Here is a 12,568-nt window from a genome sequence, read left to right as displayed (position 1 = left end):
TTTTTTTTTTTGAGGAACATACAGCAGGAGAGTCTCCTACTGCTCTTAAATTAAAAACCGGATAAAGTTACAACATATTTACAAGGGCCTAAATTTAGGACCCCAAGGGCGAACTGAAAAAAGTTTACAGCCTGAGCTCTCTTACAAAAGAATCTATGTTTGATCTAAGGTCTTGTTTGACCCTAGTTTTCAGCAACTCCAAATCCACATTAAATTGAGCAAGCCAACAATGAATGGAGACATCAATATTATCAAAGTGTTTTCTGTTTCTTTGTTTCCAAATATTCCAGGCACCCAAAATGACATATTCCAGGAAAAGCGAACCTCTCCAAGCACTAGAAGCTGTAGCAATCCGATCACTGAAAGGAAGATCCATGTTCCAGCTGATACCCATAACATTCCAGCAGCTTTTACTGAAAGTACAGCTAAAGAAAAGGTGATCACGGTCTTCTCGCTACTGCAAACAAACCACACAGTTGGTGTTAGTTATTGGGCATTTCCTCCTGGCCAACATATCACGTGTGTTCAGCCGATCCATCATCAATAACCACGCAAATACTTTATGTTTCATCTGGCATTTTGTCTTCCATATGAGAGGAATACATGGTAGCGGGATTAATTCTCTGAAGAAAAACTTATAAAAGTCTCGGGCCGCAAACTCTGATTTACCCCAAATATAAGACCACTTGTCAGGAACCTGCAGGTCTCTCTCTAGTGCAGCTACCACTTGGTTTAAGGTTTGTAGCTCTGCACTAGCTTCCATCGAAAGAGGCAGGAAGAAGTTACTGGCCGGTCTGCTATCATCAATGTATTTTATGACTGCAGAATCTTCACATGAGGTGTAGGAAAAAAGATGCGGCAGCTGATCATGTAATGGTGTTTCTCCGACCCACACATCTTTCCAAAGCAATACACTATCAGCTGCATTTACTGAACAAGTAGTAACTCCCCGGAAAATATCGAAGAGGCTAGATACATCTCGCCACCAAAAAGATCCACAAGGCTTTTTTGCATGGGGCACACAGTCTTGATAATATTTGAACCAAACTAGCATCACCCAAGGAATATCATGCTTATGAAAAAACTTGTGTAAATATTTCAACAATAGTGCTTGGTTCTGAACCTTTAAGTTGATGATTCCCAACCCTCCTTTTTTCTTTGGTTTACAAACCAAGTCCCAGGCAGCTAAGGAGTACGTTTTCTCTTCCATGTCCTCTGTTTTTCTCCACAGGCAATGTTTTCTGGCCCTGTCAATGAACTCAATGAGTTGTAGAGGGATTTTGAGGACACATAGGGCATATATTAGCAAAGGAGTGAGTGCAGAATTTATGTATGTAACTCTGCCACCATATGTGAGCCAAATAGCAGTACTAGTCAGACGTCTTTCCACTCTATCAACTAACGGCATGAGCTCTGCAACTGTCGGCCTAGTAGTGCCCAGAGGTAGGCCCAAGTAGGTGAAGGGCATAGTACCAACCTGACAACCCAAAATCTGAGCTAAAGCTTGAGCATTCTCCATATCAATATTTATAGGGATGAGTTGGGACTTATGGTAGTTAATCTTGAGACCGGTAGCTTGAGCATAAGCATCCAAAATATGTTTCAGATAAAGAAGCTGGCTAGGATCAGCAGGGAGGACAACAATGGTGTCATCGGCATACTGAATCACAGGGAAGTCCTCGGAAGCTGGTTGTTCAATAGGTAGAGAAAGAAGACCTTCAGAGCATGCTGCATTAATCAGTGACTGGAGCAAATTAGATCCTGCAACAAATAGCAAAGGGGAGAGTGGGTCGCCTTGCCTCACACCCCTTCTACATCTAAATTCAGTTCCAGGCACACCATTGACAAGAACAGCTGAAGATCCTGATTTAAAGATCAAATCAATCCAGTTTATCCACCTATCATCAAAACCCATATGTTTGAGAATTTGCAGTATTGTCGAGTGCTCAATGGTGTCAAATGCTTTTGCAAAATCTAGCTTGATGATCACTATTTCTCTTCCAGAAGCTTTGCACTGGTGTAGATATTCAAAAGACCAGGCTAGGCAGTCCTGGATATTGCGTCCCTTTATGAACCCATATTGATTACGGTGTACAATTTTAAGAATCCACTTTTGTAATCTTTCTGCCAAGATTTTAGTGAGAACCTTCAGAACACAATTGAGTAGTGATATCGGCCTGTAGTCATTTACTGTTTCAGGAGACAACTTTTTTGGAACTAAGGTGATGAAAGAATTATTTAAGCATTCCAGAGTGATTTTTCCTTCCCAAAAATCTGAGCAAAGTTTGTAGAAATCTGGGGCAATAATATCCCAACATACTTTGAGAAACAACCCATTAAAACCGTCCGGACCAGGAGCTTTATCCGAAGGAATCATTTTAATAACATTATCAATTTCCTCAGTTGTGAAAGGAACTGAGAGAGCTTCAAGGCCAGGGATCCGAGTGATTACCTCTTCCAGATTAAAAGGAATATCTGGAGTGGTAGAACAACCCATCCTTTCCTTGAAAGAACAAAGAAATGCTGCAGCTTTCTCTTCATGGGTGTCTACAGTTCTTCCATCATCAAGAGTAACCGAGACAATTGAGTTATGTCTATATCTTTCAGAAGCTCTAGCGTGGAAATACTTAGTGTTTTCATCTCCCAGTTGTGCCCATCTATAAGTACACCTTTTCCTCCAATACTTATTTTGATAGTCAAGCAGCTCGATTAAATGATGCTTCAAAATAATTCTGAAGTTTTTTCCTGGAGGAAAAGCACCCTCTTGTCTTCCATATTATCAAGCTCAAGGAGAACCTTGTTGCAATTTTCTATCATCAGGCTTAGCTTAGATATAGATTTACTCCAAATCTTCAATCCTCTTCTCAATTTTTTGAGTTTAGCTGAAAGGGCTGTAGCACTATTAGATGAGTTCACTGGCTTTTCCCAAATAGACTTCACAATATCTTTAAAACCAGGATGGAGGGGCCAGAAATTTTCAAATCTGAACAATTTGCTTTTGGGAATTGTTGTTGCAATTGAAACCACGCAAGGCACATGGTCAGAAACTGGTTTTGACAACGGTTTAACCACTGTATTGGGGAACACAGAAGACCACTCTACTGTAGAAAAGCACCAATCCAATTGCTCAAGTAAAGGAATCTCTTGCATGTTGCTCCAGGTGAATTGACGGCCCTTAAGTGGCAGTTCTATCAAAGCATGTCCACTTATTATCTCATTAAAAGTCATCATGTCATTGTAGTTTCCCCCAGGTTTATTTCTATTTTCAGCTGATCGCATGAAGTTGAAGTCACCTATAAACAACCATAAGCTATCATGCGGAACTTCAAGATTTTGGAGCCACTCCACAAAGATCTGCCTTTCAGGCCCACTACTGGGGCCATATATATTCGTCAAGGTCCAAGTCCTGTTTAAGTGCAAGGAATTGAATTGGACAGATAAAGCAAACCGCTCTTTGTGAATAACAGTGCCTGTGAAAACTGAGCTATTCCAAATAACAACAAGACCTCCTGCTGCACCTAAAGAAGGTACAAATTCAAACTTGTCGAAACGTCTAGGACACACTTTACGAAGAAAAGAATGGTCAAAACTTTCTTTTTTTGTCTCCTGCAGACAAACAATTGCACAGCCTGATTCCTCAATTTTATTTCTGAAAGCCAGCCATTTTGATTCATCATTAAATCCCCTGATGTTCCAAAATAAGATGATCCAATGTCTAAGTGCCATCACACGAAGACAACCAGTTTACTGCTCACGGAGCTTATAAACCACATAATAGTCTGACAGATAAACCCACTGAAATAAAGGACACATACACTCTGAAAAACGAACTCAGTTCTGCTTCTTGGAAGTGTCGTCAGCTTCATCATCTTGAAGAGAGGCTAGTAGCTTCCTAGGGGACAGCTCTTCGGGAGGAATTCCACAAAGGCGAGTACCTATGTCACGAAGGACGTCGACTGGGGTCTCAGGTGGCACCTCATCTTCAGCCTGCAAGGGAGACGAGGAAGGTCCAGCTGCAGGTGTCACACTAGCAGACACTGCTGAGGGGACACGTCGTGGCTTGACAACAGACTTCTTTTTTGGATTGTCAACAGGAGCCTGACTTTTAAAGCCCTGATATCGTTTTGAACGGTTGCTGCGACGCACAGGCTGCACATCAACTGGAGCTGTAGTGTGGCGACGACGCTTACGAGAAACAACCTCCTCTTCAAGAATTATTGGTTCCACTTCAGCTTGGTCAGAGTGAATTTGCAGTATCTCTTGCTTGTAACCCTCATTATGTAGCCTTGTGCACCTTCGAACCAGCGTCGCCACTTCTAGGGTAGCGTGGTGGCTTGCATTGATCATGGCATGTTCGACTTGTGGTTCACCTATCCCTGACATATCAACTTGATTTGCAGTCACAAAAGAACTTTTGTCTGAATGAAGCCTGGAACTGCCAATCAGAATGGACTCATTATAAGCAGACAAAACTGACTTATCTGAATAATATCCTTCCTCATACTCAAGCCTGTCCGTAATGCAATCGCCATCCATCTCAGCACTAAACAACCGAACTTGGACAGGAGGGGAAGGGATCACCAAACATGAAAAGTTTCTAGTCACTTTCCTATCGAAGATAAAGTTGCTGTCTACTTCCTCAATAACAAATCTTTTCCCTGCCACCGAACTGAAGAAATCTTTGTTCATGGAAATACTGACAAAGAAGCTATTGTCCATCAGTATATTTGGAGCCATCAGATTTTGTAAAAACCTGTGTGCCAAAATTATTTTGATATCCATGCAGTCCTGTCTCTGCATGAACTGAAGATCTGCATCATATGTTGTAATTGTCATCATGTCAGTAGCCACCAGTTGGTTCCCCATAATGCTATAAGTTTCATCTGCAACCTCGTGTCCCATAGCAAGGTTGTTGTTATTGCTGGCAATGACGTCATTCCATGCTTGCAAAGGATTAAAACCTATATTAATAACCGGAAAGTGAGTACCAGTCTCAGAAGATTGATCGCATGCAGATTCCTTCCTTTTAGGCATCCAGATTTTCCTCGTTGTACAATTTCTAGCTGAGTGGCCTTTGAGATTACAGAGAGGGCACATAACCAAGACCCAAACCCTGTTCTGCAGGAGCACCTTCTCTTGAGAATAATTTTGTTGGGTGTGTCTCTGTTGTTCTGAACTATAAGCAAGCGGAGCAGGAGGTGTAAGATCTGTAGGAGATATTTGCTTGTGTTTCACTTTCCAAACAAATTTCTGTTTGCAAGTCGCACGAACATGCCCTTCCTCCTTACATCGCAAGCAGCGGATCCGATTGGTGCACTTGGTCAGAACGTGGCCTACCATAAGGCACCGAGGACAGACAAGGGAGCTGTGAGAATCAACTGAGTCTTTCAAGGGTGCGTTCTGATATTTCTCGCTGCCAGGAACACTGACATGCTGTAGCATCGACCCCCCTTCTGAAACGCTAATTTTCTGACCAAATTCAGAACAAAAAACCGGACAATCACGCATGATATGACCCTTTTTAGTACAGTACCGGCAACGCAACCCAATAACACAGACTGGCCCATTTTGATGGCAGTAAAACCCTGGCCCAAGACATAATGGGCAAGCAACTTGCGATGACCCAATCTCAGGAAGAAAGGAAATATCCGTGGCACTCTTGATCTGATCATCAGAATAATTCGCAGTGCGCAAATCACGCAAAACTTCCAACATAGGAGCAGACTCAGTCGAGAAATCCGGCCAGGGATAAGGTGAGTTTAAAATTTGAACTGCCCTACCAAAAAACCGCCCATTGACGGAAGATTTCGCCCTGGAGATAGGGAACTCGAAACAGCCCAGACGAAGAACATCTGCTGACGTAACCAACTCCGGTGATCGTCGGAGAGAATTAGAAGCCACCACTTTAGAATTTTCCAACTCTGCAGATTGCTTGAGAAAGCCAAGATCCGGAGTAAAACGAACAGAATTAAGAGCATTCACAGCGGGCTCAGCGATCGACTGTGGCACATAAGATTTCTGTTTAGCACCTCTACCATGCGGTGAAGTCCATCCCTCACTTTGATCCACAACTGAACGACTAATATCACGAAAAACCGAGGCACTTGGATCACCACGGAAGAGATGAAAGGTGATATGAAAATCTGGCCAGATACGAGACTCCAGGCGGTAAATGAAATGTCCAATCAGATTTGATGCCACAGAGAAACGAAACCGGTGATCACTTAGACGGACAACTTGAAAACCATGCATATCACCACCCAAACAACATTGAAGTGCCAGACCAACAGATTCCTCATCAAGATCAAACGAGGCCGAACGAAAATGTGCCACCAGATAGAAAACTTTGGAAGAAACCGAAGGAGAGAAGTGAACGTTGGATCTGAACCTACGACGCACCTGAGCGGCAAGAACCCTGCCAGGAGAGAAATCCCAAACCAAGAGAGCATCCATGACGTATCTCGTCATTAAGTTATTTGCTATAAGCTTTCGATACATAGTTACCTAGTCCTTATGACCATGAGATCATGTAAATCACTTATACCGGAAAGGTACTTTGATTACACCAAACACCACTGCGTAAATGGGTGGCTATAAAGGTGGGATTAAGTATCCGGAAAGTATGAGTTGAGGCATATGGATCAACGAGTGGGATTTGTCCATCCCGATGACGGATAGATATACTCCGGGCCCTCTCGGTGGAATGTCGTCTAATGTCTTGCAAGCATATGAATGAGTTCATAAGAAACCACATACCACGGTACGAGTAAAGAGTACTTGTCAGGAGACGAGGTTGAACAAGGTATAGAGTGATACCGAAGATCAAACCTCGGACAAGTAAAATATCGCGAGACAAAGGGAATTGGTAATGTATGTGAATGGTTCATTCGATCACTAAAGTCATCGTTGAATATGTGGGAGCCATTATGGATCTCCAGATCCCGCTATTGGTTATTGGTCGGAGTGAGTACTCAACCATGTCCGCATAGTTCACGAACCGTAGGGTGACACACTTAAAGTTGGATGTTGGTATTGTAGTACTTGAATATGGAATGAAGTTGGAATATTTGTTCGGAGTCCCGGATGTGATCCCGGACATCACGAGGAGTTCCGGAATGGTCCGGAGAATAAGATTCATATATAGGATGTCATTTTATGTGAATAAAATGTCGCGGAAGGTTCTATGGAGGGTTCTAGAAAAGTCCGGAAGAAACCACCAAGGAAGGTGGAGTCCACATGGGACTCCACCTCCATGGCCGGCCAACCCTAGTGGGGGAGGAGTCCCAAGTGGACTCCCCCTTAGGGGCCGGCCACCCCCCACATGGGAGGTGGAAATCCCACCTTTGGGTGGGAGTCCTAGTTGGGCTAGGTTTCATCTCCTATGGAAGGTTTTTGGTTCGGGTCTTATTCGAAGACTTGAACACCAACCCTTGGGGATCCACCTATATAATGAGGGGCCAAGGGAGGGGGCCGGCCACCCCAAGACCACAAGCTGGCCGCCCCATTGAAGTGGCCGGCCACCCCCTCCCAAACCCTAGCCGCCCCTCCTCCTCCATATCTCCCGCGTAGCTTAGCGAAGCTCCGCCGGACTTCTTCACCGCCACCGACACCACGCCGTCGTGCTGTCGGATTCAAGAGGAGCTACTATTTCCGCTGCCCGCTGGAACGGGGAGGTGGACGTCGTCTTCATCAACAACCGAACGTGTGACCGAGTACGGAGGTGCTGCCCGTTTGTGGCGCCGGAACCGATCGTGATCAAGATCTTCTACGCGCTTTTGCAAGCGGCAAGTTAACGTCTAGCGCAGCAACAAGAGCCTCATCTTGTAGGCTTTGGAATCTCTTCAAGGGTGAGACTAGATACCCCCTCGTTACTACCGTCTTCTAGATTGCATCTTGGCTTGGATTGCGTGTTCGCGGTAGGAAAATTTTTGTTTTCTATGCAACGTTATCTTACAATGAGGACATCACAAAAATCATAAGTGACCACACAATAACATCCTCAAAAATTCCCTGCACTAGGATGTCATAGCACTAAAATTTCTACCATATGCTGCGCAAAAACCACATGAGGACATCACAAAAATCCTAAGTGATCACACAATAACATCCTCAAAAATCCCCTGCATTAGGATGTCATAGCACGAAAATTGCTATCATATGATGCACAAAAACCACATGAGGACATCACAAATCCTAACTGCCCACACAGTAACATCCTAAAAAATCAACTGCACTAGGATGTTGCGCAGAAAACACGCGTACCTTACTGTGGCAGAGATAGAGGAAATCACGTCGAGGATGTTGTCGGAGAGAGGGTGATGTTAACAACGGTGGGATCAACAGACCAGAACACCAGCGGCAGTGTGAAGAGTAGATCCACGAAGAAGGATGTCACCTGAGAAAAACCAGAGGTGAAAAACAAGCAGAAACGAGAGGCACTCATGCGGGAAGAGCAACGGCGGCGAGCAATAATCCGTCCACGGCGACTCCGGCGACCACTCCTATCGGCCAGAAACGAGAACCACAGCGAAGAATGGCACCCACCTGAGAACCCGAGGAGAGAAATTAGAAGCATAAAGAAGGTGCGCGATGGTGCGGAAGAGCAATGGAAGTGGGCGAACTGAACCTGGTGCGAAAGTACGTCTCCGGCGAGTAAGATCCGTCCCCGGCGACTCCGGCGGCCACCCAAATCGCCGGATTTGGGGACGCGGCGGAGCACCTGGACGAACGCATGCGAGGAGGGAGGAAGATGGAATGAAGCCGCTCACCCGGACAAGCCGCAATTAATTTCAAAAAATTTAATGCTCAGGCTACGGGTACCAAACAACAGACACTGCACGTGGGTCCCCACCAGGTGCACCAAGCGGAACGCTCCGGACCATCGGATGCCAATCGCGCGGCCAGGAGAGCGATCTGGCGTTAGCTTACAGTCAGACCAGCTTATAGATAGCTTTTCCCATAGGAGGTTTATCGCATTTACAATATATCTATTTTTCAATCTATTTTAGTTGCTCCATTTGGTCCTTGCTTGATCGAAGTTTGCACTGAATCATGTTTGTGGCGCTATAATTTTGGGCATTTTAAAATGCGCTCGAGCCACACTCTGTATTTTAAGCATCTAAAAATGTTGCAGTCACGCCCACACCTAAAAACAACAAAATATATGTCTAACAATATTTTTTTTAGCGCGCGGGACACATGTTTGGAGATGCTCTAAGAGAGAAGTGTCATTGCATTGTACAATTGGCAACTCACAATAACCAGAAACGTGCAAGTATAGCCAAGGAAGTGTAAAATCAGTATAAGCACACATTTTAGTTTTTTTTTTCTTTCAGAAAAATGCAAGTGTCAAAACTTTTCAAACGCTAATCAGGCAATTAATTTGGCCATCGCTCATCCGAGGAGATGAAAGAAAGATGGCCGTACCATCCATGGCACTGATAGAGTGATTATACAGCAGCTCTGGTACTCCTGTTCCTGAAGGCTCTAGGCCCCTCCAGTGCTCTCCAGAACCTTCTAGCCTCTTCTCCACCCCCTTCCCCAAGAAATCCTAGTACCATCCATGGCGCCCGATCGTACAGCAACCAGCACGAATCCTAAAGCCGTGGTTCTGGAAGACTCGAGGCCTCTCCCGTGCTCTCCAGAAGCTTCTAACCCCTTCTCCACCTCCTTCCCCAAGAAAGCACCCCTTCAAAGCCCCCTCCATTCCGCTCCTCCAGCTCCTCTCCTGTCCAGTCCATCACAAGAATCCAAAATCACAGCAGATAGTGAGAGAGAGCAGAGCTAGAGAGAGAGAGAGCGATCCATGGCTTCCGCCGTCGCTTGCACTGATTCCGCGCTGGCCAGCCTCAAGAAGCTGTTCGCCGAGCCGTCGGCCACCGGGTCGCCCCCGGCCTACTGCGCGCTCAGCCCGGCCGCCGTCCGTCGCCTCTGCAGCACCCAGGGCAAGGAGGCCCGCCGCTCTGACGACGACGACGACGACACCAACGGCGAGTACAAGGATGCCGACGCCGTGGGCCGCCGCCGTGCTCGCGACTCCGACCTGGCCAGCTTCTTCTCCCACGGTATGCGTCGACCTCGCCTTTCCTCCGTCGGTTCTCTGCGTTCGTTTCTGTGAATATTGTGGGACAAATCCGTCAACTTTTTTATTTTGCGTTCTTAATTCTTCAGATGTGTTCGACCGGTTCGGCGCGCCGACGAGCCTGGGCCATCTGCTGGGTCTGAAGGAGGACGCGGTCTCTGCTCCTGGTCTGGGCGGCCTCTCCTCCACGGCGTGGCGCGGGTGGCCGGTGGCGAAGCAGGACGACGACGCGGTGTACCTGAAGGTGCCGATGCCGGGGTTCGGGAAGGAGCACGTGAAGGTGTCGGCGGAGCAGAACAGCCTGGTGATCAAGGGGGAGGGCGACAAGGATGCCTGGGACGCCGACAAGGACGACGCCGCGGTGCCGAAGTACAGCGGCCGCATCGAGATGCTCGCCAACGCGTTCAAGATGGACAAGATCAAGGCCGAGATGAAGAACGGCGTGCTCATGGTGACCGTGCCCAAGCTCAAGAAGGAGGAGCGCAAGGACGTGTTCCAGATCACCGTCGAGTAGGGAGGGGCAGACGGATCGGTCGAGAGTAGTCCTACTCCTAGTCTTAGTAGTAGTAGTGCTAATGGCGAGTGGAGTTGAGAGACGCCTTGGTGATGTCTGGTGTCTTCGTGTTTTGCTTCTGTGATCGTCTCGCGTAGTTTCTGATCGAGTGGTGGTGAAGTTGGTCATGTTGATTTCGAACTGCTTTAGAGGTGGAATTGGTCATGAACTATGTTGATTTCGAGTTGGAATGCTTTGGTGGTGAAATTGGTCATGAACTTTGTGAATTTCGACTTGATGAACTGTTCTAGTGGTGAAATTGGTGATGAACTCTGTTGATTTTGACTTGGTGAACAGCTTTGTTGGTGAAATTGGTCATGAGCTTTGTTGATTTCCTCTTGCTTTAGCGGTAAATGTGACTGTTTGATGGTTGTTGATCACTATTTTGTAAAACTCTGTGTTATCCTGTGTTTTACTTCTTGTGATAACAGTAACTATACCCAGATATTGGTTATAGCATTGTTGAATTCCTCAAGTTCGACACTATGAACCTCTTCTGGTGGTGAAATTAGTCATCATTCATCATATTTGTTGGTTTCCTTAAGTTTGACGTGGCAACTGCTTTGTATGTTTGCAGGAAATAGATGGTGGAGTTAGAGAGGACAAAACTAGATTCAGATTCAGGCTATATAGGTAACTCCTTTCATATAGATGTCCATTTTTGGCTTAGATATTACAATGCTTGCAACGACTGTTTATATAAATGCTTAGACAGGATAAAATCATCAGTCTTGCGTAGTTTCTGATCGAGTGGTGGTGAAGTTGGTTATGAACTCTGTTGATTTCGAACTACTTTAGAGGTGAAAGTGGTCATGAGCTATGTTGGTTTTGACTTGATCAATGCTTTGGTGGTGAAATTGGTCATGAACTTGGTGAACTTCAACTTGATGAACTGTTCTAGTGGTAAAATTGGTGTTGAACTCTGTTGATTTCGACTTGCTGAACTGCTTTGATGGTGAAATTGTCCGTGGAATTTGTTGATTTCGTCATGCTCTAGTGATAAATGTGACTGGTGGATGTTTGTTGGTCACTGTTATCATGTGTTTTACTTCTTGTGATAACAGCAACTATACCAGTTTATTGTTATTGTTATAGCATTGTTCAATTCCTCAACTTCGATGCTCGGAACCGCTCCGGTGGTGAAATCAGCCACCATTCATCAATTTTGTTGATTTTCTCAAGTTTGACGTGATAACTGTTTTGACAGCGGTACAGGTGCTTGCAGGTTGGTTGAGGAGATAGAGAGGACGAAGTTAGATTCAGAGCAATGCATATTCAGGAAGGGACTTCAGTTCTAAAGCATATATAGGTGAATCCCTTCTTTCGTGCAGATGTTCATTTTTTAGCTTAGATATTACATTTGTGTGCAACAACTGTTTATATAAATGCTTGGGTAGGATTTATAATCATCTCATGAAAAGTCTATGTGCAGAAAAGAATTCAAGTTCTGAAACACAGTTGAACCTTTGTTCATGTAGATGTGCATTTCATTGTATTTTTATACCTTGCCTCATTTATCATGTGTTTTACTTCTCGGAAGAACCGGTTTGTTGTGATCAGGCATATGGCGGTGGTAAAATCGGTCATCGACTTTGTCCTCAAGTTTGTGTACAGACCGAACATATTTTGACAAGTTTTGTTGCATGGGCCTGTGCCTTCTAAATTTAGTATTGCTAAATCAAGATGAAATTTAAGCACTTGCATTTATATATTCATGGTGATAGTGCTACATCAGTAGTAGGAGCAGTTCCAGTATTATTTGCGGTTTGTAGCTATTGAACAAATTACTTCAGGGACAATGTGCAGCTAATCTCTGAGATTTTGGTGACGAGCTAAACCACTGAATCCTTACTGGTGATGAGCCCTTGCATATTTTTCTTTACGAGCTGCTATTTGTCCATGAATCTGAGTGAAGCTTTCTTTTCTCTCTTAGA

At 45.0% G+C, this 12,568-nt stretch overlaps 1 protein-coding gene across 1 annotated transcript; it reads left to right on the top strand.

Moving 5' to 3' along the window:
- The first annotated feature begins 9,805 nt into the window (after nucleotides 1–9,805).
- On the top strand, nucleotides 9,806–10,792 carry LOC124682203 (26.2 kDa heat shock protein, mitochondrial-like). The gene is made up of 2 exons (XM_047216938.1): nucleotides 9,806–10,064; nucleotides 10,171–10,792. The coding sequence occupies exons 1-2, from the start codon at nucleotides 9,806–9,808 to the stop codon at nucleotides 10,593–10,595; spliced, it is 684 nt and encodes a 227-aa protein (XP_047072894.1). The 3' UTR covers nucleotides 10,596–10,792.
- The last annotated feature ends 1,776 nt before the right edge of the window (nucleotides 10,793–12,568 follow it).

The sequence above is a fragment of the Lolium rigidum genome, unplaced genomic scaffold (genome assembly GCF_022539505.1).
Source record: "Lolium rigidum isolate FL_2022 unplaced genomic scaffold, APGP_CSIRO_Lrig_0.1 contig_70305_1, whole genome shotgun sequence".
Classification (NCBI taxonomy): Eukaryota; Viridiplantae; Streptophyta; class Magnoliopsida; order Poales; family Poaceae; genus Lolium; species Lolium rigidum.
Note: the sequence above shows the minus strand (reverse complement) of the source record. Positions and strands in the feature narration are given on the sequence as shown.